Raw genomic sequence first — 25,834 nt, forward strand, 5'->3', positions numbered from 1 at the left:
TTCCAGTCAACAGGTTATTAGTAGTTAAATTTGGGGAGAGTCAAAAGTTATATGCAGATTTTCAAGTACATGGGGAGAGGTGTGGGTTGGCACCCCTAACCACTTGTTTGAGGGTCAACAGTATAATTTGGTCATGAAAAGAAATGAAGTATTTATACATGCTATAGCATAGATGAACTTTGACATGTCATGATTAGTAAAAGAAGGAAGACACAAAAGGGCTGCATATTGTATGCATACTGGATTCATTTATATGAAGTGTTCAGAATATGCAAAATCTGTAGAGACAGAAAGTAAATTAGTGTGACTGCTTATAAATATGAGGTTTCTTTCTGGAGTTATATAATTTGATAGTGGTGATTGTTTTATACCTTGTGAATATACTAAAAACTACTGAAATGTACTTTTTTAAATGGTAAATTTAAGTGAATCATATTTGAATTACATCTCAATTTAAAAGAAATAATGGTTAATAATTTTTCGTATTTGGGGAGAAAACAGTCTTTGTGTTGAAAAGCTCAGGAAATCCAAAGCAAGTAAATATATAGGAAAACACACAGGTATACCGTAGTCAGACTGGTGAAAACCAATATAGAAAGTCTATACAAAAAAAGAAACATGACATAAAAGAAAACAGTAAGTGATGATGAATGATGGCTGCTGTCTTATGAGATCAAAGTACAATGCAGTGATATCTTAAAGCACTGAAAGAAGCTACAGACAGGAGTGAAGAATGCTAGAAATGGTAGATAAGTGATAAATACAAAAGATTACCCCTTTAGCTTTTTTTCTTTTTAAAGCAAATGACTATTAAAAGCTAGAATAATATAATTTTAAAGAAGGGTTTGTGTCTTTGTAAATAAAATGTATGACCACATTTGTCCAAAGGATGGGGTTACTGAGTCCTCAGTTAACTGTGGGTCAAAGAAGAAATCACAAGGGAAGTTTAAAAATATTTCAAACTAAATGATAATGGAAACACAACAGAATTTAAGTTTGTGGGCTTCACATAAAGCTGTGCTTAGAGGGATTTAAAACTTTCTGTAGTAGGAAAACACAGCTTACTGATACCAGGAACAAAAAAATGGGATATTACTACTGATCCTACAGCCATTAAAAGGATAGTAGGAAATATAATGAACAACTTTATGCCAGTGAATTTGACAAATGGACATACTCAACAAAAATATAATTTACTAAAATTGACACAATAAATCGAAATGAGTAGCCTCTAAATATATGTAGAAGTGGATTTGTAATTAAAAATTACAAAGTGGGGCGCCTGGGTGGCTCAGTGGGTTAAGCCTCTGCCTTCAGCTCAGGTCATGATCTCAGGGTCCTGGGATCGAGTCCCACATCGGGCTCTCTGCTAGGCGGAGAACCTGCTTCCTCCTCTGTCTCTCTCTCTGCCTGCCTCTCTGCCTACTTGTGATCTCTCTCTGTGAAATAAATAAATTTAAAAAAAAAAAAATTACAAAGTGAAATTCACAAAGTTTCATTGATGAGTTCTATCAAATATTTAAGGAACAAATAGTACTAATCTTCACAGACTTTTTTCAGAAAACAGAAGAGGAGGGACTATTTCCCAGTTTGTTTAACAGGCCAGAGTAACTGATACAAGAATGTGTAATGGATATTAAAGGAAAAAAAAAATACAGCCCAATATCCCTCATGAGCATAAATACAAACACTCTCAAGAAAATATTAACAAACTGAATCTTCAATAAAGGATAGTACACCACAACCTGGTTGAGATTGTCCCAGGAATATAAGGGTGATTCAAATATCAATGAATCAGTGTAGTTCAGCACATTTACAGAAAAATAGAAAAAAGTCATACAATCACATAGATCCTTACCAAAAAAGCTTTTGACAAAATTCAGTACCCATTTATCTTCAAAACTCTTAGCAAACTTAGGAATAATAGGGAATCCCCTCGATTTGGCAAAGAGTAAATATGAAAAATCTAGAGCTAAAATCATGCTAAATGGTGGCTTATTGAATGTTTCACCCTAAGATCAGGAAAAAGGGAAAGGATATCTGTTCCTACCACTTCTATGGGTAGTTTTGCTTTACTGCAAAACAAGTATTCCTAAAAAACAAGGCGCTGTTAAAAATCACAGGACTTACAGGGAAAATGCATTAAGGGCACAAAACCAAAAACTATTAGTGACAAAAAAGACAGGAACCTAATAAAGGCTAATAAAAATAAAATAAAAAATAAAACCTAAAAAAAGTAAAAGTTTTACATAGGTTAAATGGTTAAATACATAAGTACTACCACAAGTTTGGCACTTTATATAGAAAAAGACTAAGTTTGCTTGTAGAGATGAGGATCAGAAGGGATTACAGCTTGCCAATGAAGTGGTGGAAGAAAAGTTATCAAATCAGACAAAATTGTAGCTTTGAAGTGGATGAGTATAGTTTGTAACATAAATTGAGGTAACAGGTCTATTGCTGAGGTTACGTTTTGTATATTTTGTGGCTCAGTTTAGCTGGGTGCAGTTTCTGTGTTCATTTAGTATTTTTTATGGACAGTATTTACAGAAGTAAATACGAAATTCACATTGCTGAAATTGTTCCCTAATACATGATTTGCTTTGGAACAAATTCAAAAAACTTGAATAGTTTAAATATATACATAAATGTGTGTGTGCGTATATATATATATATATATATATATATATATACACACACTATTTATAAATATATATGCATATAATATGTGTGTGTTCATATAGGAACAATTAGCATGTGAAAAGATGTTCAGTACCTTTATTCATCAGGGAGGTGTATGTTTAAATCACAGTGAGTGCTCAGGGCACCTGGTGGCTCAGTTGGTTAAGCTTCTGACTTGGTTTTGGCTCTCATCATGATCTCAGGGCCATAAGATTGAGCCCCATGTCAAGCTCTCTGCTCAGTGGGGAACGTGCTTCTCTGTCTCCCTCTACCTGCCGTGTCCCCTGCTTGTGGGCACTCTGTGTCAAATAAATAAATAAAATCTTAAAAAAAAAAAAAAAAGAAAGAAAAATGATAACATGTTCACAAAAGACTTGTGTACTTGGATACAATCTTTTTTTTTTTTTTTAAGATTTTATTTATTTGTCAGAGAGCACAAGCGGGGGGAGCAACAGCCAGAGGGGGAAGCAAGCTCCCCATTGAGCAAGGAGCCCAGCGTGGGACTTGATCCCAGTACCTGGGGATCAGGACCTGAGCTGAAGGCAGACACCTAACTGACTGAGCCACCCATGCATCCTTCTGGATACAATTGTAATGTGTACTAACAGGTTTTTGGGTGAACAGAGTGGTTTATCAATCCAGTGATGTAGTACTTAGCAGCAGAAGGCAACTATTTATACATAGTAATGTAGATGAATTTCAAAAGCATTATGCTAATAAGTAAAAAATGCTACTAATCTTGTGCTACAAATCATCTCAGCTAGTTGGGTCATAATGAGGGAACTGATTGCAAAGGGCACCAAAGAACTTCTTGGGTGTGATAGTAATATTTTATGTCTTGTTTTGGCTGACACTTAGGTAGTGTTAGTTTATTTAACTGTACACTTAAAATTTCTACATTTCACTCTGAATTGTATCTCAATGAAGTTGACTTAATTTACAAAGTTTATTGAGAAAGCACAAGTGAGAACAGTCATGGTCTCTACCTTGTGGAGCTTAAGAGTAGTATGACCTAAGAACATAAATATTACAGAGTCAACTATATGAACTTTGTAAACTTAACCTACACTTGGGAAGTAAGAAATTTCTTGGAGGAAGTAATGTTGAAACTGAACCTGAAGATGGAGGAGGATATTTTTGGATAGTTGTATAACTGGTCAAGTGATAGGCAAGGAGAAAGTGTTCTAGGCAAAGGAGATATTTTGTGCAGAGGCACAGAAATGAGAGAGTATGGCTAAAAGAATGTTTGAGCAGATGACAGATAATCAAGATCATTGGGGTCGAGAATGTGTGTGAGGGAGAAAGGAAAGAAAATGAAATAAGTGGTGGGGGGAGCAGGAGATTATGATGAAGAGGTTAGCAGAAGATCTAAGTCATTTAGAACCTTGAAGGCTTTGGATGAAGTTTGATTTTATCATAAAAGAGCAGAGCAGCTGAGTGAGATCTGATTTTCATTTTAGGAAGACCCCTGTGACTCCATATGTGAAAAATGGAATTAAAGGGGTTAAGATTTGGGGCCTGGACCCAGCTGCAAAGTTTTTTCAGAAATGTCAGATAGTTGTTAGTTTGTACTAGGAAAGCAGCTCTGGGAATGCTGAAAGTGAATGGGTTCAGATCTGTTTAAGATGTGGATTCAATAGAACTTGCTTGAATACAGGAAATGAGGGAGGAGGAGTGGGGGGGGGGACTTATTTCTTTACTTTGGAATTTGTTGAAGTCTCCTATGCCTTATGCCATGTCTCATAGATTAATGAGTGTATGGGTCCTAGTCATGGGAAGGATCTTGGCTGGAGACAGATTGAGACTTACTAGTCTGTAAATGATGAAGTAGGAAAGTTTATGAAGGGGAGTATGTGGGATGAAAAGCAACGAGGTGCTAGACTAGAAACTTGAAAAATACCAACATTTGGGGCACCTGGGTGACTTAGTCAGTTAAGCATCCAACTCTTGGTTTTGGCTCAGACTGTGAGCTCAGGGTTGTGAGATGGAGCCTGACACAGGAGATTTTCTACTGGAGATTTTCTCCCTCTCTCTCTGTTCCTCCTCCCGTCAAATAAAATAAATAAATAAAATCTTAAAAAAAAAAAAAAAAGAAAGAAAGAAAGAAAGAAAAAAGGAATGGTGCCAGAATAGGCTTTTGGAAATGAGAATGAGAAACTAAGAAAAATAAGTGTGGTGTCACAGACTTGAGGATGACTGCTTCAAGGAGTATATTCAGAGGTTTTAGATGTCTGCTGAGGACTTAAAAGAAGGCCTAGGAGGTATCATTGTTGACCTTTAGGACAACAGTTGGCAAGAGTGGTGAGGACAGTGAACAGATTGCATGGGTAAGAGCTGACTGCCCGCTTGGTCACCTTAAACGTTGGCTCTGAAGGGGAGAAGAGAGAGGACTGTAGCCAGAAGGAAGCTGAGGCTGAAGGAAATTTTTTTTGTTTTTCTTTTGGTGTTTGTTTTATTTTGGAAACAACTAATGAGAAACAGTGATTAGAAAGAAAATCGTTACAGATAATTACAGAAAAAAATGGGAATAATTAACTGAACTGGACTTCAAAGATTCACAGAATGGGATCTAGCAAACAGGTGGGGAGATAGTACTTAGATTGTACCAGGAGGGAAACAAATGGTTGGCTGAAGGTAAGTTTGTAGATTGGCTCTTGGTAAAATTAGAAGATTTAAGAAAATTGGGGCACCTAGCTGATGTTGGAGTTGTGAGTTTGAGACCCGTTTTGGGTGTGGAGATTACTTAAAAATAAAATCTCCAAAAAAAAAAAAAAAAGATTTAAGAGAATCAAGAAAATTTAACAAATTTTAGCGCTGATTTTAGCATTGATTCCCATTAACTTTTATAGCATATTCTTCTCTCAACCTGAAAATTATATCTTAGAAAATTATTTGAAAAATATTCTCCCTTTCTATCCCTGCATGCACACACACCAAAGTGATCTTGGAAAGAAATCTTAAGATTTTACTAAAAGTAAGCCTTTAAACTATGCCCTTGTATTTTCCCTGTAGAATGCTGAGTCTACTGTTAGAGGTGACTCAACAATGAAAATAACATTGCTGCGTATGTTAATTTGCTTACTTTGCTGTAATGAAATGCCACAGACTAGATGGCTTAAAAACAAGAGAAACTTATCTTCTCACAGTTCACGAGGCTGGAAAATCGAAGATCAAGGTCCAGCAGGGTTCAGTTTCCAGTGAGGATTGTCTTCCTGGTGTGCAGATATTTGCCTTCTCTCTCTGTCCTTATATGTCCTTTCCTCCTTGTGTGTGGAGAGCAAGAGTGAGGCTGAAAGCAAGAGGGAGAGAGAGAGAGAGGGAGAGCGCGGACGCACCGGAGGGAGAGAGTGGCTCGCACTGGAGACAGTGGCTCTGGAGACAGTGGCTCGCGTGCTTGTGCTCCAGCTCGAGCTCTTCCTTGTCTTTTCTTAGAAGGACACTAATCTTGTTAGATCAGGGCCCCACCCATATGAACTCATTTAACCTTAATTGATTCCTTAGGGTTCCATCTCCAGATACAGCCACACTGAGGATTAGGGCTTTTCAACACGAGAATATTAGAGGGACATAAACATTGAGTCCATAACACTATATTAGCAACTCTTGCATTTTTAATGGATTATTAGATTCTTTATGGATCATATGGAAAATTTTTGTTTTGCTCTCTTGAGGTATAGTTGACATACAGCATTATATTTTAAGAGTGTAACATAATTTGATATTTGTATATATTGCAAAAAGATCGCTAGTTAACATCCATCATCATATATAGTTACAACATTTTTTTTCTTGTCATGAGAATTAAGATTTACTCTCTTAGCAACTTTCAAATATGCAGTATTACTGTATTGACTGTAGTCCTCAAGCTATACGTTACATCTCCATGACTTATTTATTTCATAACTAGAAGTTTATACCTTTTAATACCCTTCATCCTTTTTGCCTAACCCACCACCCCCTACCTCTGGCCAACTATCAGTTTATTCTCTATATCTATGAGCTTTATTTTTTCCCCTTTTAGATTCCACATATAAGTGAGGTCATTATGGCATGCATCTTTCTGTTAACTGTTTCATTCAGATAATGCCTCAGAGTCCATCCATGTTGTCACAAATGTTGAGATCTTGTTCTTTTTAATGGTTGAATAATATTCCATTCTATACATACTCTACATCTTCTTTATCCATTCATCCATCAGTAGACAGATTGTCTCCATGTCCTGGCTGTTGTAAATAATGCTGCAATGAATATGGGAGTGCATGTATCTTTCTGAGGTAGTGGTTTCGTTTTCTTTGGATAAATACTTAGAAGTGGAATTGCTGGATTATATGTATTTTATTTTTAAGTTTTTGAGAAGCCTCCATTCTGTTTTCTGTAGTGGCTGCACCAGTTTATATTCCATCAGTACAAAGAGTTCCTTTTTCTCTGCATCCTCAACATTTGTTATTTATCTTTTTGATAATAGCCATTCTGATAGGTATGAAGTGATATCTCATTGTGGTTTTGATTTGCGTTTCTCTGAGAATCAGTGATGTTGAGCATCATGTGCTTATTTGTTGCATGTATATCTTTGGAAAAAAAATCTCTGTTCAGATCTTCCGCCTGTTTTTTTTTTTTTTTTTAATATTTTATCTATTTATTTGGAAAACAGAGATCACAAGTAGGCAGAGAGGCAGGCAGGGGGTGGGGGAAGCAGACTCCCCGCTGAGCAGAGAGCCCTATACGGGGCTTGATCCCAGGACCCTGAGACCATGACCTGAGTCAAAGGCAGAGGCTTAATCCACTGAGCCACCCAGGGGTCCCTCTTCTACCTATTTTTTAATTGGAGGTTTGGTTTTTCTTGATGACTTATATGAGTTCATTATATATTTTGGATATTACCCCTTTACTGGATATATGATTTGCAAGAATTTTCTCCTCTATGCTAGGTTGCCTTTTCATTTTGTTGATGGTTTTCTTTGCTGTATACAAACCTTTTAGTTTGTTCTTGTCCTACTTGGTTTATGTTTTTTGCTTTTGTTTCCCTTGCTTTTGGTGCCGAGCTTGCAATATTATCAATAAACTGAAAGGCTTCCCCTCCCCCACTTTTAAGTAGTTCCAGCTTAGTATTGTTCATTTATCTCTAATCAGACTGTCTGGATTAATATTTTAATTGAAGGACACTGGTAATAATATCTAAGTAAATGATACTTTACAGATTACTTCTGTAAAAGTGAAATTAGATTAGTTTATCAGGCATTCTGACTTGGAAGATTCATGAAAGTAAATAAATGTGGGTCAGACTTACACCTTTATTTGCAAGAATTTGTTTGGGCTGAAGAGATATGCACCTAAACACAACTGCTGATGTGTGTAAGAAGATATTAAGAATGTAATGAATCAAGAGTCTGTCTGGAATCTTACTGTGAAGCTTTTAAAAAAGGATTTCCTACCCCCACCCCAACCTAATCATGGAAGGAGGAACATCTCTTAAGTAGGAGCTGAGGGGGCTTTGACTGAGACATCTGTCACTTTATTCATTGCCACAATTAATTCAGTTGCTGTGACTGACTACGTAGATGTTTCCTCTTTCAGTTACTGCTCTTGTATTTCCTTTGAGTTAATTTCATTAAGTAGTTCACTTTCCTCCTAGATAGAGATGCAGAATATTCTGTTGAAGCATGCATATACAAATACGTGCACTCTCTCGAGAGACCCCTCATTTGCAGTTGAGACTTAGTTGTTTGGAATTGTCAGCTATCAATTGTGGGTGTCCCCACTGGTTAAGTTTAGAAACCTGCAAAACAATGGAAATCTGGGAAAGGCGAAACTTCAGTACCTTCTCTGATTGAGAAGGAGTAGCAGCCTGTACTGAAGCAACACTAGAAATTGGTGGGGTTTTCCCTCCTGATTTCTCAAACCACCATTTTGAGAGACCCTAACTCCTTTTTTTCATAATCAGATTGTATACAGTTTTTAAGAAATTCTAACAGTACATAAGCTTAATTAGGTCATAAATGCAAACTACATGGAAATAATATTTTTTTAAAGATTTTTATTTATTTATTTGACAGAGATCACAAGTAGGCAGAGAAGCAGGCAGAGAGAGAGAGGAGGAAGCAGGCTCCCTGCTGAGCAGAGAGCCCAGTGTGGGGCTTGATCCCAGGACCCTGGGATCATGACCTGAGCCGAAGGCAGAGGCTTTAACCCACTGAGCCACCCAGGCGCCCGGAAATAATATTTTCTTTGGAATATGAGCTTTCATATTTTTTGCCATTCACACATAACCAAATAGACAATTAATTTAGCAACATAGAGAACTGTAGAATATCCAAAAAAGCTATTCTAAATTAAGAGATCAAGTATAACAAAGTTAAAGTTTTCTTAAATAGAAATAATTGTTATAATGCTAATTCATTTAAATATAATAGAATTTATATGATGTACATTTTATTATTTATCCTGGTCAGGAAGTCAGGACAAATACCTTCAGTCTAGCCTAAGCAAAGCAAATACAGCTGATTTTAAAGGTGATTAGGGCATGCGACCCTCTCTCTGCCATCCATATCCTCTCCCATTGTTTAGTTTTGCCTTTCTCTCTCTCATACTCATCTTTTGCCTTTTCATTTTTACAGACTTTTATATTTTCTCATATTCTTTACTCTTTTGTGTCTGTGTCTGAAAACATCTACCTTCATTCTTTATGGATTTTTAGTTCAAGAGCACCATGAATCTAGAATCCCTTTGTACCTAGAGAGACAATTTGTCTCAGTTGTTCCCCTCTCCTCTAGGCAGTTGTGACCAGTGGGTAGTTAAATAGTGGCTTCCCTTTTTACTCAGCAGATCTATGAGATCAGACTCTATTAAACAGAAGGAGGGGTGACTGATTCCATTTGCATCTCAAAAATAAACTTTAGAAATAGCAATAGGTAGTCAAGTTCCTTTTCTTTTGGTAGAAGGCCATGTACTTAAGTTTCCTAGTCATTCTGGCACTTTCCATTACTTGGATAATTTAATGTTTTCTGTTAATAGTGTCCAAATAGGCTATAACTAAATGCTTTTTTTATGCCATATTATTTGTCTCAGTTTTTATCAAAGGACTTACAGAACCGTGACTTTTTGGTAAAATAATGTTCAAATATAATTATCTTAAGTATTTAGGTCTTATGGAGGAAGTGGTATTGCGTAGTACTTAAAAACTGGGACTCCTGAGTCAGAATAATCCTAGCTTGACCACATACATATGACTCTGTCCGCTCTCTGAGCTTTTTAATTAACTAGTTAATTTTTTAAATCTATGAAATAGCAATAACAGTACTTTTTACCTCAAAGATCATTACAAAGATGAAATTATATAGTCCATATAAAAAACATTAGTGCAATGTCCATCACACAGTAAGTGTTCAGTTAGTGTTGGCTCTTATTATTAATCCTTCTTTTTTCAGTGAAAAGAGCATTAGTCATCTCATTTACACCACTTATCTGTCCAGTGATCATTGCTTCAACTGCCTAAAAGATTCAGTGTAGGTATAGGGTATAAATTTAGCTATTTCATCTTAAAAGCTACGTTTTAAAGCTTAATCAGGGTCAAATTGACCTACAGCAAACTATGCATGTTAAAATGTACACTTTGATAAGTTTATGCTACAATTTATGTATTCATTTACCTATTGACATTTAGGATGCTTCCTGGTTTTTGGCTATTACAAATAAAGCCACTGTGAATATTCACACACAAGTCTTTGTATGGACAGAGATTTTTGTTCTCTTAGGTAATTACCTAGTTGTAGAATGACTGGTTCTGATGATAGGTATATGTTTACCTTTTTAAAAAGACTACTAAACTGTTTCCAAAGTGGTTGTCCTGTTTTACGTCCTCACTAGCAGTGTATGTACGTTCCCTTCCACATTCTTGTCAGTATTAAATGGCCGATCACAAAGCTATTTTTTAAATTATTACTCTTTCATTTCCTTCTTTTATGTTTTTTTTTTCTTTTATGTTGTTTTAAACTACATATCATTACATAAGAAGGATTATTTGGAAAAAGCACAAAATATGCCAGGTAGCTAGAGATTTTTAACTTAAAATTTAAAAAGCATTTGGAATTATACTTTAATCTCTTTTCTGGGAAGTTAACAGATGGTTTGCTAAAAATACTGGCTAATTGGGGGAGATACACTTCCTTAAGAAGCTAATTTTCTAATATGTGTACCTGTTTTATGTATGTGTTTTTTTCCTTTGGTAGAGTTTTCCAGAAAAGGACCTTCTGCACTGTCCATCTAAGGATGCAATTGAAGCTCATTTTATGTCTTGTGTGAAGGAAGCTGATGCATTAAAGCATAAAAGTCAAGTAATCAATGAAATGCAGAAGAAAGATCATAAACAGCTATGGATGGGATTACAAAATGGTAAATATCGCAGTTTAATTTCTGACTACCACTTTATAAAGTATGAAATAACTATAATCCTGTGAGTAATTTGTACATCTTAGAATTAGTGGTACAAGTTTAAATTCCAGCCTCTACACACAAAATTTTGCAAAGAAGCTACCTTGTAGTATTCCCTTACATTTTACTACATCCTTCTCTTTATGGATTTTCTAGCATTAGAGTTGCTTTGCCCATAACATCAGATGGTATAAACTTCCTGCATTTAGCTTCTGGAGAAAGTGCCCTTATTGCTAGTCATGATCTTTCTAGAATTACAACTGAGTACCTTGTGTGCATATTAGAGTACCTCCCCTTAGGTAGGGCACAGACTCCAACACGTGCTTTCTCAGAGTACTAAGACTTGCTTTGTACTTGGATTCTGTCTCTCCTGGCTGGGATTTAGAAGATACATTCAAGGAGAAAGCTGAGAGGAATCTGCAGCTCCCCTCTATATTTTTCATCTTTTAGATCCTAGCTCCTTAATCTTGCCTGCATTGATTGTCTTCCAATGCCTTCAACACATTTGTCTTACTTACAGGTAGCCATTGTTTTGCATGGGTCCAGTATGCATGAATTTCAGTTAACATGCTGTGGTTAAATAATACCAGGTCCTTAACAGAATGGTTCAAATTTCACTTGGTACTGTGTATTAACTGAAATTACATAAAGTATAAACTATATTACTAACTCTTTAGTCCATGAGTCATTTAACAACAGATGTGCATCATGATCAAAGACTAGTCACATCACTTCTTTCAGTGTCTGTCAGTGAATCATCATTAGTCATCTGTTATTTAGTTTACCCACAGACAGCAAAGCATGTAGTTGTGTTGCCTTGTCTCCAGATAAGCCCATATAACATTTTATAAAATTGCATAATTGAGAGAGGTAATTGGCCAAGAAAGATGAAAGTATGGCAAAGAAACAAAAAGTGATAATGCTGATAGCAGCATTTTACTAAAATAGTGGAATTATAGAGGAAACTACTGACTGTGGGAATGTTGACACTACTGCCTTTTGAGAGACTAGATATGCAGCCACAGGAAGTTAGTGAAGGTGAACTTTTCCGCATAAATGAGGTAGAGGTTGTGACAAAAAGGGTGAATTTATCCCAGAGAAAGTGATGCTGGCAAAAAACTTAGCATTAAAGGATCTCTCAGAGGTATTTTATGACATTGGAAATGCAAACGGTAACATGTTTGGAAATTGATCCAGACTTAGAAAGGAATATGACAGTTTGGCAAGGTTTAGGAAAGATGCTTCCTTGTAGGGTATGTGTCAAGAAAGCAAGCACTATTCAAACTGTGCTTAAAGTTTTTACAGAGCAGTAAATAAAGGGCTTGAATTCTCAGTGTTTCTAATGTTTTAAATTACAGTGTACTAAACACATTAGTTTTATTCATTTTCTTATACATTTATAACTGAGTTTTTAATGTTTGCACAGTTTTTAAAGATCACACATATGATTATTAAGATCACTTTATGTGGTTTCATGGTCGCTTTTCCAGCCCTGCACTATTGTGTAAAGCAACAACTGCCTATGTTTTATCCATCGTTTATAGTTATTTTTGGATAGAGAATTAGTTCAATATAAGGTAAACTTTCATGGCAATAACTAGGAATAAAATAGAAGACCCACCTTCCCCTCAACCCCTCCCAGAAAAAAAACCATAATTTTTAAAGAATGTGATCCATTTTTATCTTTTGGACTATATTGTCACCATGTCACAGAGGTGTTTGTGATTATTTAGTATTAAAGTTTCGCTATGCAAAACAGGGCATTATCTGAGACTTCAGTAATGCAAAGGTACATATTTTATGACACTCTGTACTCTACATTAAATGTTCTCATTTCTTTTAAGTCTCTTAGATTTGAGTTTCATGGAGTTGGTCTGTAGTTTTATATTTGTGTGTCTAGAATTTCTAAATTAGATTACAAACTCTGCAAAGACAGGCCTTTGCCTCTTTTATCTTACTGAATATACAAATTCCTATTAATTAAAAGAGTTTACAGCCCTTTAAGAAGGTGTACTTTTTCCTTTCTCTTGCTGGCTATTTGAAGATGAACTGAAATTTTAGGAGACTTGTGAATAAGATAACCTAAAAGGAAGAAGGTCAAATCTTATCAAGAAAGCAGGGATATGAGAATAATTTGGCTTCAGAATTGAAGTGAATAATTTTAATTGGTATTTAAATAGGTGTTCTTGAAATCTGTAGTGAGTGTGGTGAGTCTGCTATAGAAAGCTTTGGAATTCAGCAGAGGATTCTAAAAATGCTTGAAATATTTCACTTGGGGCATTGGAGGCTTGGGTATGGTGGGTGGTGGTTAAGAGTGTTTAGGGACACCTGGGTGGCACAGTCGGTTAAGCATTTGACTTGGTTTCAGCTCAGGTCATGATCTCAGGTTCATTAGATCAAGCCCAGCATCAGCTCCGCTCTCAGTGCAGATCTCCTTGAGATTCTGTCTCCCTCTGCCCCTCTTTCATGCTCGCTCTCTCTCAAATAAATAAATCTTGAGAAAGGGGAAAAAAAAGTTGTTTAGTCTCAGCTCTCCTAGCAGCTCCATAGGGCAACTCACTCAATCCCTTCAAGCTTCAGTTTCTTTATATGTAAAACAAGAGACTATCTGCTGTGTTCTTTTATAGGTGTCCTGGAGGCTTTAACGAAATACTACTACAGTTTATGTGAAAGTGCACGAAAGGAAGTAAAACTGTTTTGATAAAAAGAATTGTTGAGAAGTCATGTTGGAGACCCTAGAACAGGGGTTGGCAAACTATGATCATGGGCCAGCCACCTTTTTTGTAAATAAATGAATATTTGTTAGAACCCTTCCACACCCATTTATTTGTGTATTGCCTGTGACTGCTTTCATGCTATAGTAGCGGAGCTAAATAGTTCTAACAGAGACCATGTGGCCCACAGCCTACAATATTTACTCTCTCTGACGCTCTTAGCAAACACTTGGCAGCTCAGAGAAGGTTGACCAGACCAACAGCTCATGTTTATCATTGACCTAAAGCACGAGTTGAAATGTCACATTCAGAACTTGGTATAACGACTTAGTCTGAGTATAACTTAATTATTGGACTTGGTCTAATAACTGCATTGCTGTTTTTTGGCCTAATATTGCTTTTTTCCTGTTTTTGTCTTAGCGCCTATTCTTTCTTGCATATACAACTGTTTTAAAGTTAGCATTGCTAAGTTTAATTTTGTTAAATTAAATTTGTTAAATTACTTTTCAAATTGAGTTTCATTAAATCTGACTTAAAATGGTATGCGGTTAAAATGTACTTTTTTCCATTTTTATTTTTAGCTATACATTTTTTTTCGTAGCTGTTATTGTTTGTATTGGTAATGAGTGAGGTTACACTCAAAATCTTCTGTGTAGGGTACCCTGTGGGTACTGGAGACCTTGGTAGTTTATTTATTCTACTTTTAAAAAACTAAAATATTCATTTAGGAAATTTTTAACTGCGTAAATGTTGTTGCTAGAAGATATATTTTGGAGGCGTCTGGGTGGCTAAGTCAGTTAAGTGTCTGCCTTCGGCTCAGGTCATGATCCCGGGGGCCTGGGATTGAGCTTGCTTCTCCCTCTCCCACTGCCTGCTGTTCCCCCTGCTTGTGCTCTCTCTCTTTGTCAAATAAATAAAATCTTTAAAACAAAACAAAATAAAACAAAAACAGAGGCACCTGGGTGGCTCAGTTGGTTAAGCATCTGCCTTTGGCCCAGGTCATGATCCCAGAGTCCAGAATCGAGCCCCACATTGGGGTCCCTGCTCAGTGGGACTGTGCTTCTCTTCCCCTGGCCCCGCAGCTGGTGTGCTCACTCACACACTTTCACACGTGCACGCAAAATAATAAAATCTTTTTAAAAAAGAATATATTTTGGGATAAAAGACTGAATGTTACCTACATTAAAGTAAATTGGTGAAATGTGGGTGTAGTATTCCTTCTGCCTAAAATTCCCTTTCCATCTTTTTGTCTAATTCCTACTTATGTTTTAATGTGCATCTCCATTGTCACCTGCTATGTGAAGCTTTCTTTTTAAATTTTTTTTAGGCAACAAATATTTATAGGACATCTAACATGAGCCTTGACACTCTGCTAGGAGTTCGTGATCAGCAGTGATAAAACAGACATGCACTCTGTTATGGAGCTTATGGTGGCATGGAGGCAGAATTATCCGTATTTTCATGCTGTCATGCCACCTTGTCCATTTATATGCATTTTTGCTCTCATATTTTACCACACTCTGGTATAGTTATGGTTTATGTAATTCTACTAGAATATAAATTTCTCCTGGTTAGAGTGTAGTATACATTTTTGAATCCCTAGCACCAAGTCTAGTCTTAGGCATAGATCAGATAAATACTGAATGACTATTTTATTCCTTTTTAATACTGTAAGGAAATAAGGTTAACAGCCTTTTATAAGTAGTTTAATACTACTTATTAAAGTAATAGAGGAAGTGTTTTGTTTGAATTTATTTATGGAAATCCAAAGGAAGGTCTTATTAATTTGTGAATGCAAAGATACTTCACCTTTTGGTTTGTCTAATTGTAAATTGGTCAGAGTTGAGGCATAGCAGATGGTAAATGTATTTCATTCAGAACTGCACCTGTAGATCGTAACAACTAAACAACAATTTAAACAGTTTTTGAATACTTTCAAATGCTAATTTTAATTTTTCAGATCTGTGTGAAAGAGAAATAAGAAAAACTTTTGAAACCAAGAAAACTCATTTAAGACATACTGTGCCTTTCAGTGTTTTTTATGGGTTTTCATTTTAGATATAAAAGTATTTAAGCTCCCTGTGAAACCAAGTTAATGACCACAAAAAAGAAAAGAAAGTAACATTTTTATCGTTTATGAGGCTGTTACCACTACACGTGCAGGCTCTTTTCTATTAAATGTCAATAGGCTGTTTTTCTTATAAGCAAGAGATTTAAAGAAATCTCTAAAAAATATTTTCAACATAATATATGACTTAGTTTTCAGCCCTGGTTTTTTGAGTATACTAAAAAAGATAGCATTAAATAAATTCCTTAGTCCTTCAGTCAATTATTTGGTAGTGTACCATTTTAACATAAAACTGGTTTCTAAGAGGAAAGTGATGAGTGAAGGGTGATTTTTATAACAAGTCATAATATTTTGAAAATACTTTTGTTTACTAGGTGATATAAAAGATAATCATAATGGTTTTATCTCTTTGGAAGCTTGTATGATAAAGACAGTTGGGTTGTAATTGCATTGCTTTGTTTTTATCAGTTGCATATAGTAGATTCAGTATTGGACTGACAATCTGTTGGTCTAAGAAGGATCTAATATTTAACTCATCCGTTCTGTGGTCTGGCAGATCACTTTCCTCTGTGAGCTGGAGTTCCTTATAAATGAATGTGCTAAGACTTCCTGAGACTTACATTCAAGGACTGCAAAGTGGTGATCCCATAGATCTGCATTCTTATGATTAGATGTTTTCAACTGATTCCGAAGGATTTCTTGGAAGAAGAATTACTGTTGATAATCTCTCTCTCCTCCTGCTCCCTCTTTCTTCCTTCCCCTTCCTGCCTTCCTCTTACCTTTTCCCATTTCCCTGTTCCCTTCTTCCCTCTCCCTTTTTCTCTCTCCCTCTCCCTGTCCCCTTGAAGCGGACTTAAGTGAAAGATAACTTTCCAGAAATAAGTGTAGTATCATAGAAGGACTACTAAAACAGAGAGAGAAGAGATTTTAAGACTCAGCTCTGTATCTTGAAGCTTCAGTTTCTGTGATTTTGTTACAGTGTCAGATACTGTTCTAGATGTAGGTGGTATGGAAGGAGGTTCCTAAGTAGAACCTTCAACCTTTTTTCTGTATGAAAGGTCACTATTTGATAAGCTTTCTGTTTGTCTTTTTTTTTTTTAATATATTTATTTATTTATTTATTTATTTATTTGACAGAGAGACACAGCGAGAGAGGGAACGCAAGAGAGGGAGTGAGAGAGGGAAAAGCAGGCTTCCTGATGAGCAGGGAACCTGATGCGGGTTGAAGGCAGATGCTCAAGGACTGAGCCACCCAGGCACCCTGTTTGTCTTTAGCAAAAGATTTTTAGGGGCACCTGGGTGGCTCAGTGCATTAAGCCTCTGTCTTCAGCTCAGGTCATGATCTCAGGGTCCTGGGTTCGAGTTCCGCATCGGGCTCTCTGCCTGCCTCTCTGCCTACTTGTGATCTCTCTCTCTGTCAAATAAACAAATAAAATCTTTAAAAGAAAAAAAAAAAAGAAAAGAAAGATTTTTACCAGTCATGAGAACACTGAGCCTCCACTGAGCAGAGAGAAAAGTATAATGAAGCCCCACTATGTGTCACCCAGCCTCAGCAGTTAGCAATATGTGGCCAGTCTTCTTTCATCTATTATTTCTCATTCCTCCCCCACTCTGGGTTTATAGGAATTTTTTTCTTTCATCCAGTACCACCAGCACTGCTTATAGATTTATATCCTTCATAGATTTTATACTCTGATATTTAATCAAGTCTTGGAAACAACATTCATTATAGAAGAGTTGTGCCCAGATCCTGGTAGTTTGGTTCAGTCAGTTGCAAGAAATCTGCCAGGCACGGGGGCCACTGGGGTGCATGTGACAGGCATGGCCCTTCCTTCAGAGTTCACAGTCTACTAGGGGAACCAGATGTTAAACAGATAGCCTCTAAATAATTATTACATTTATAGCTTGAGTTGTAGAGGAAGGAAGAAGGGATAGAGAGCAGGGTGGTTGTGATGAAAGTGTTCCAGGCATAGGGAATGATCTGGGTGAGGCAGAGAAGCAGAAAAGAGCTTCTGAGAGCTTAGAGGAGACCATTCTGAGTAGAGCATGGTGATCAAGATTGAGAGTGGAAAGTCACGAACAGTACACATTAGGCCTGGCGGTGCAAATTAGAGTGAGACCCTATCTATCCAGGGCTTTATAGGCTATTTTAATGATATTGATCTTAATCCCCAGGAATGGAGATGGGATAGATAGGGGACCATTGAAAGATTTTAAGCAAGAATATGACAGAGTCAGATTTTCTTTTTAAAGGCATCTCTTTGAATGCAGTATGGTTAGTGAATTCAAAGAGAGCAAACATGGAATTAAAAGACCACTAGGAGTCCATTCCAGTGGTTAGGTGAGACATGGCAATTGTTTATAAATGATGGCCTTGAGGATAGAGAGAAGTAGGTGGATTTGAGAAATATTTGAGATACAGAATTGTTAAGACTGAGTATTTGGTTGACTGTAACAAGTAATAGAATGAGAACTGTCAAAGTTGATTCCCAGATGTTGCAGAAACGAGTGAGTGCGCCTAACTAGTTTTATGCAGCTTACACATATTATCCAAAAGTAGATCTTATCTGTTTTGTTACCTTTAAGATACCACTTTTTAATGCCCAGTCCCTTAGTACAATTAAAAATTTTTTTAAAGATTTTATTTTTAAGTAATCTCTACACCCAGCATGGTGCTTGAGCCTACAACCCCAAGATCACAAGAGGATCAAGAGTCTTACCGTCCACCAACTGAGCCAGCCAGTCACTCCTCCTTAATGCTGTTATAAAAGGGAATGTAGGTCACTTTGATGCCATACCTATTTTTAAATATCACCTGATTTCTGCTAATACTATTTTGCTTTCTGAATGCTGAAAAACAAAATTTTGCTTAGAGTTGACATCAGGCTTACTAGTTGATAGCATCCACTCATACTTTTAAGTTGAAACATTCGCCTGTCTCCTTACCTCAACCACCTCTCCCGTTCTCCATTGTTTCATAAAATTTTTGGTTTGGGTTTTATAATCCTTTTAGTTCTTTTAATGTCTTCCGAAGTAATTCCCCTTTATGTATTAACTTAAAGCAGCATACCTACAAAAGCAGAGTAGCTATGTTATTTCTGAGCCTATTGAGGGATTTTCATTTCAGCTCCATTTTTTCACTTTCTTCTTTGAAGATCATTCTGTGTTGGAGAAGATGGAAGCTAAACAGAAGTCCAATAGTCGAGCTTTCTGTCTGTCTCTTATGATACTGCTTTCCCCAGTAATGTTTTCCATGTTTTCTTTCTTTGCCAAACATTGTTTAGGAAGTTCATTTTGCCTTTCTTATTTTTTTATAAGCCTCATCTTAGGGTTGGTGTTGGCCTTCCTGCTACTCTTTTTTTTTTTTTCTTCCTGCTACTCTTAACATGTTCCTTGTCTTAGGGTTCTCCAGAGAACCAATTTCAAGAATATATACATAGGGGCGCCTGAGTGGCTAAGTCGTTGGGCATCTGTCTGCCTTCGGCTCGGGTCATGATCCCCGTGTTCTGGGATCGAGCCCTGCATCAGGCTCCCTTCTCGGCGGGAAGCCTGCTTCTCCCTCTCCCACTCCCCCTGCCTGTGTTACCTCTCTCGCTGTCTCTCTCTCTCTTTCTCTCTCTCTCTCTGCCAAATGAATAAAATCTTTTTTTTAAAAAAAAAGAATATATACATAAAAAGAGATTTATTATGGGAAATTGGCTCATATGATTGTGGGAGCTTAGAAGTACCATGATTTGCCTTCTACAAGCTGGAAATCTAAGAAAGCCAGTCATGTAATTCAATCTGAGATAGAAGTCCTGAGAAACCAGGGGAGCCAGTGGTATAAGTTCTAGTCTGATGGCGTGAGAAGATGAAATGAATTGTCTCAGCTCAATACGTGGGCAGGAAAAGACTGAATTCCTTCTTCCTTCCCCTTCCTTTTGTTCTGTTTAGGTCCTCAACTGATTAGGTGATGCCCACCCACATCAAGGTGGAAAGTCTACTGAAGGTTCACCTATTCAGTTACTAATCTCATCTGGAAACACTCTCACAGTCATACCCAGAAATAATGTTTAATCTGGGCATTCCATGACTAGTTAAGTTGACCCATAAGATTAACTATCACATTCCTGATAAAACTTGGTCGTGTTTTATGGGTGTCATTATAATGTTAATTCATTGAATTCATTTAGTTACTGTTACTGAATCTGTGCTGGAGTTAAAGCAGTGAACAGAACAGACTGAAATTCATACCCTTATGCAACCAAAATTATTGTGGGGGAGAACAGATAAATTGTGTGTGTGTGTGTGTGTGTGTGTGTATCTATCTGTGTATATATGTGTATCTAGTATATCTGTATATGTATAAAATATTTCTATGTGTCACATGATAATAAGTGCTATGGGAGAAAAGTAAAGCAAGGAAATATGAGAAAGAACTGTATTGGAATAGGGCATTGCTATTTTAAATAGAATGGTCATGGAAGGTCTCACTGATTTTGTGACATTAAGTATAGATCTGAAGTAGCACTATGTGTTTATCTAGGGTTAGTACCTTCCTAGGAGAAGGAACAGCAAGGGCAAAGCCTTGAGGTAGGAGAATGCTATGCAGTTTCGAAGAATCTAATCCTGTTTATAGCTTTTTGAAGTTAAAGATAACGTAAGTTTTTTTTTTTTTTTTCCTAGGATCCCCCTTCTTCTCTAGTCTTCTTGTCATATTTTCCCTCTACCTTTATAGTCTCACTTTTTTTTTTTTTAACATTCTTTGTAGCAAAAATGACACTTTTTTTTATATCTAGTTTTTTTCATAAGTCTCCTGGGACACAAAGCATCCTTTTGATAGTTGATTTTACACTATTTCAAAAACAATAAAGTGTTAAGAATAGCTACAAGGAGGGATTGTACCTATTTATATTAAGGTGGTTAAGGAAGACCTCTTTGAAGAGATAATATTTAACCTGAAATCTTAAGGATGGGAGAGAACCAATCATTTAAGGGAATAACGTGCTTCAAGGACATGAAGCAACAAAGAGTTTGGTATGTTTTAAGGAACCAAAAGAAGGCCACTGTGTCTTGGAAAATAGTGACCAAGAGGGAAGGGTGACATGAGATGAGACTGGAGAGATGGGAAAGAGCTAGATGATATAGGCCAACGAAAATAATTCAGATGTTAAGTGCAGTGGGAAGCCTTTGGAGAATTTTTAAGCAAGAGCGATGAGATGCAAAAATGATGTAAGAGCATTGTTTTCTGAATGAAGAATGGGCAAGAAGGAGCCATGATGGGAATTTGAGAGGCCACAGCAGTAGGTCCAGGTATCAGATGATGGTGGCCTCTAGGGTGGTGATGGTTAGAGATGGAGAAAATTCACTAAATTTGGGGTTTGTTCTGGAGGTAGAATGGACAGAATCTATTACTAGGTTGGCTATAAGTTTAGGGTGAAAAAAGGGGAAAGAATCATTTCTGGATTCCAGCTGGGGCATCTAGATGGATAGTGCTGCTTAGTACTGTGATATGAAATAACTAGATGGAGAATAGGTTTGGGTTGGGGAAGAAAGCCATTGAGAAGGTCAACTTTGAGGCTGAAAGTTTGAGATGTCTCTGAGACACTGATGTAGAGATATATTGCGAGGTAGAGAGGTATTGCTAGAGTTAAGTATTGCGACTGTGTGTCAGTAGATGGAGGTGGCTTGATAAATTTGAATTGAATGCTGCAGCTTCTAATTTCATACCGGTTTACTTTTTATAAGTACATCTTTATTATTTCATCTTTAAGGATATGACGGTTAATGTTCCCAGTGATATAAGGCAGTGAAATATGGAGCAATTCCATATATTCCTGATGTTTGGTGGTTCTTTATACCCACTGTGCTGACTTAGTCATTTCCATTATTTTGCCTGCAATTCAAGAAGGTGAGTGAGTTAAAGCTGTGTGTGTGGCATTCAGGAATCTACAACTTTGTAAGAAAGTTGCTTAAAGCAAATTATTAACCTGCTTAAGCATTCAGTTGAATTTTACTGTGGAACAGACGGGCATTTTACTCTACTATATTACGTCTTTTAAATCAGTCTCTGTGTTCTACTTTCTGTAATTAAAAATAATATGGAAATCTGAATAGTTTATGTATTTGTGTTTTAATGTAAAGCTATACAGATACTTTGTTAGACTTCTGGAGAAAGATTGCTCATGAAATTACATGATTTAAATGAATAAGTAAATTTGGTAATAATTTGGATCATAGCCTCTTACAGTTCTTTGGGTAGACTTGGCAGTGAACATCATGGAGAGTAAAACTTGGTGAAAACATTTAGACAGTTATTTCATAGTATGCTACACATTATCCTAACAAAAGTTTATTGGAAAGAGTCCATTAATAACAGTGAATGGTTGTATGTCCCAAGTTCACCAGTGGTAGGGAATATATTTTGCATATGAGATGCAGTTGATATGTGTATAAATCTGTATAACTAAGTTGATTGTCTAAACTCGGATTAATAATTGAAAATACTTTTAGTGAATTTTTAGTGTTATAGGAACACGAAGATTTGGTTTGTAATGTCCTTTTAATTTCAAACCATCTATGGTAAAAGGACTGCTTCATCATATCTTTTATTTATATTTGATCCAGTTAAAAAAACTTTCTTAAAATTTATTCCTCCTAACATACTGTCATTTTTTCCCCATAAAGTCAGTGTGGGAGGGTTTAAGAAGCTTTTCTTCCACTGTATACAGGAAATGCAAGCAAACATCTGTCTCATAAATGATTTTCCACTGTTGGAGTCATGGCCTGTCATTACTATTTAAATTTATAACACAGTTCCTCTTAAAAAAAGAAAATTACACAATACAGGTATATATGCATTTGTAGTTTAACTTAATTTGTTTTTAAATGAATATTTTGTTTTGAAACTTAAGAATTTTATGATTTAAGAGAACAGAAAACCTCAGAGGTACTTATTTTCCTAATTTTTGTTTTGTTTTGTTTTGTCCATTTGCTCATTACTTTTCTTAAGAGTACCATTTCTCAAAGTGTAGACAGTTGGGTCAGAAGTATCAGCATGATGTAGGAACAGATTAGCAATGTACCCTAGACCAACTGAATCACAAACTCTGGGGTCCCAGCAAAAGGTCCCAGCAACCTTATGGTTCCATAAGCCCTCCAGGTGATTGAGATGCACTAAAGTTTGAAAACTTCAGTTCTCTGGAGCAGGATTTCTCAACCTCAGCAATATAGATATTTTGGAGTGAGTAATTCTTTGATGTTGGGGCAGTGGCAGGGAGGGAGCTACCTTGTGCATTGTGGGGTGTTTGGAGCATTCCTGGTCTTTGTACCCACTCACTAGATGCCAGTAGCACACTACTCCCCACTCTCTATCATGACATTAAAAAATATCTTCAGACATCGTAAAATAGCCCCCTAGGGACAAACTGACCCATTTGAAAACCACTGCTCTCGAGAGAAGTGATAGAGAGGTAATAGGGTAAACTGCTTCTCTTCTAGAGTAGCAGGGATCACTTCCCAAGTACGCAGTTTCTGTGCTGGGCACTTCACATGAGTTCTCATTGTCGCCGGAGCAGCCCTGCAAGATAGGTTTGAAAGTCTGTGGGCTGGGTCAGCCCATTTATGAAGTTTCTCGTCTGTTTCGTCAGCCCTACCCTTGAGAACTAGGATGTTCAGTTGTTACAGGGACTCATTTAGGGTGTATTTGGAACAAAAGGAGTTTGGCATGTAAATGAATTAAGAGTTATTTTAACCAGTTACCTCTTCTTATCTGTAAACCTAGCCGTGTGAACTTCTTATTGTAACACTTAGCCATAATCCTTTCTGGATGGCGATTATTGTACTTCTGCTGTAGTGACTATTGAATGACAAATCAATAGCATGCTGTCATTTTAGTGAGACTAGTTGTGCTTACATTTTTAAAGTGACACGTGTTTTCTGTATTTTTCCTTTTCCCTCTTGTTTCTTTCCATCTCCCTCTCCAGCTCTCTGGGGCATTTGATGTCGTTCTGCATATTTTAGCACTTCTTTCCCTCTCTCTTACCTCTCTTTTAATTTGACCTCGTCTCTGACCCATTCCTTCATTATCTTTTTAGGGTCTGAATGGCCAGATAGTTAGATTTTTGTTGAACAGTTTGTAAATAATGCCAACCAGTGTGTTACCTATTCCCAGATACCTCTTTCATGCACTTTTTAACAAAGACCTAGAAATTACTTTATTGAAGATTTCAGAGTTTCAAGCCCCTTCTCCCCCACACTCCCACCCCCATCCCCATGACATTCTGTTTACTCTGTTTCTGCCTGTGCTGACCTGTTTGGATTAGTGGCTGTGGTAATAAGTTTTGGATGTTAGAATTCTGTGTATTAATGATTTAGTCCTTTCTTGAACCAAAGAAGTGAGTATGGCTCTATAGCATTGCTAATTTATTATTCATTGCATGTCTCTTCTCTTGCATCGCATTAGAAACTGTAAAAGATTCAGAAATTCTTTTATGTGAAAATCACATTTAAATATTATTAAACTATTCCAGTGTTTTAATTAGCATTGAGAGTTGCAAGATTTTAACACGAAAACTAGAAAAGAAATTGCTCATGAAAGAATGAGGGCAAAATAAATAAAATTTTTCATCTAAGATGTAGTGTTTTCAGTCAAGTTTTGATTATTATCTTCAAAGTGGCTTTTTAAATAAGAAGCATTACTTGCCACTGGGTGCCTTTTAGATCCAAGCTATCCTTTATTTCTGGGTGTTTTTTGTTTTTTGTTTTTTTTGACATTTAGACTTTTTCTTTCCCAGTAGAAGGATATCAGTAAAATATCCCAAACAGCATTTTTAATTGGAGTTAATTTTATAAAAGATTTAGCCAAAAATGACTTCATTTTAAGTTATTATAAGCCACGGTGAAAGCTAAACTTCAAGATTTTGTGGCTCTTTTTCTTAAGCTAGCTTCTTGGTTTTAAATATACTATTTGGATTTTTTTCCCTACAGGTATTATGGTATTAACCTGCATTGACTTTCCAGGTATTTCAAGGTGAAATTATTTTATGTAGGATTATAAAAGTCTATGAAAACATCTTTTACATATTTTTTTGCGAGATAAAAAGTATTGTATTGAAATTTGTCCACTGAAAATATAAGGAAAGGGTGGAAGAGAGGATGTCAGTGGAAATCTAATATTTAGGAAGTGGGAAGAGAAGATAGTTCCCATAGCCTTACCGAGTTAAGGGGAAAGGCTTTACTTTGTCATCAGTATTTTTATGGTAACTTATTTTTAGGTGTTACTACACTCAAAAGAATATTCTGTGAGATCTAGATATTTGACTTATAAATTGGCGGTTGAGAAACACTGGTAGAATAATTTCAAATATTAATAATATTCTCAGTTTTACCCTTAGGATTCTTAGAAATCCTGATTAAATTTTTTACCTTGTATGATACTTTGTGTATATCACTTACCACTAAAAGCTACTGATTACAATTTAAAATAATAGTATTTAGTCCAAAATAAACTCATTATAGGAAATAATAAAATGTAATTTATGAAATGTTAGGTGGGCCCTATTTTTTGAGGTGTGTATATAATTTTAGGAATCAACCTTGTTTTGGTAATGAGTTACAATAAATTAATTTTTCAGTAAATGCCACCTGAATAATCCTTTTAGCTAGAAATGAACTATGATTGAATTTTTCAGTTTCAGTCATCTTTGTTCTTGTCTTCTTTTAGGAGTTAGTTCCTAACTGAGTGATGTTTTCCATTGGTTATCACAGTGCATTTCTCCTTGTTCTCATTGAAAAATTGTGTTGATGAATGTGTTGAAGCAAATAATTTTTGCAGCATCCGCTGCTCAGTGTTCAGTTTTGTCATCCACAACTGTGAAAGGAGACAAAAGGAGACAAGATTTGTGAAACTATTATACCTGACACTACCATGAATTCTGAAGTCCAGAATTCTGGAGTTTTTGAAAAT

The 25,834-nt window shown here is 36.3% G+C and overlaps 1 protein-coding gene across 3 annotated transcripts in view; it reads left to right on the forward strand.

Moving 5' to 3' along the window:
* The window catches only part of LOC111158319 (autophagy related 5), a 129,274-nt gene that overhangs the window by 37,098 nt on the left and 66,342 nt on the right, over nt 1–25,834 (forward strand). For all 3 annotated transcript variants that reach the window (XM_022520291.1, XM_022520292.1, XM_022520293.1), the window contains one exon: nt 10,905–11,067. In XM_022520291.1, the coding sequence (XP_022375999.1) occupies nt 10,905–11,067 (163 nt within the window). The remainder of the gene's footprint in view (nt 1–10,904; nt 11,068–25,834) is intronic.

Source organism: Enhydra lutris, unplaced genomic scaffold, assembly GCF_002288905.1.
Source record: "Enhydra lutris kenyoni isolate GAN:26980312 unplaced genomic scaffold, ASM228890v2 scaffoldscaffold58, whole genome shotgun sequence".
Classification (NCBI taxonomy): Eukaryota; Metazoa; Chordata; class Mammalia; order Carnivora; family Mustelidae; genus Enhydra; species Enhydra lutris.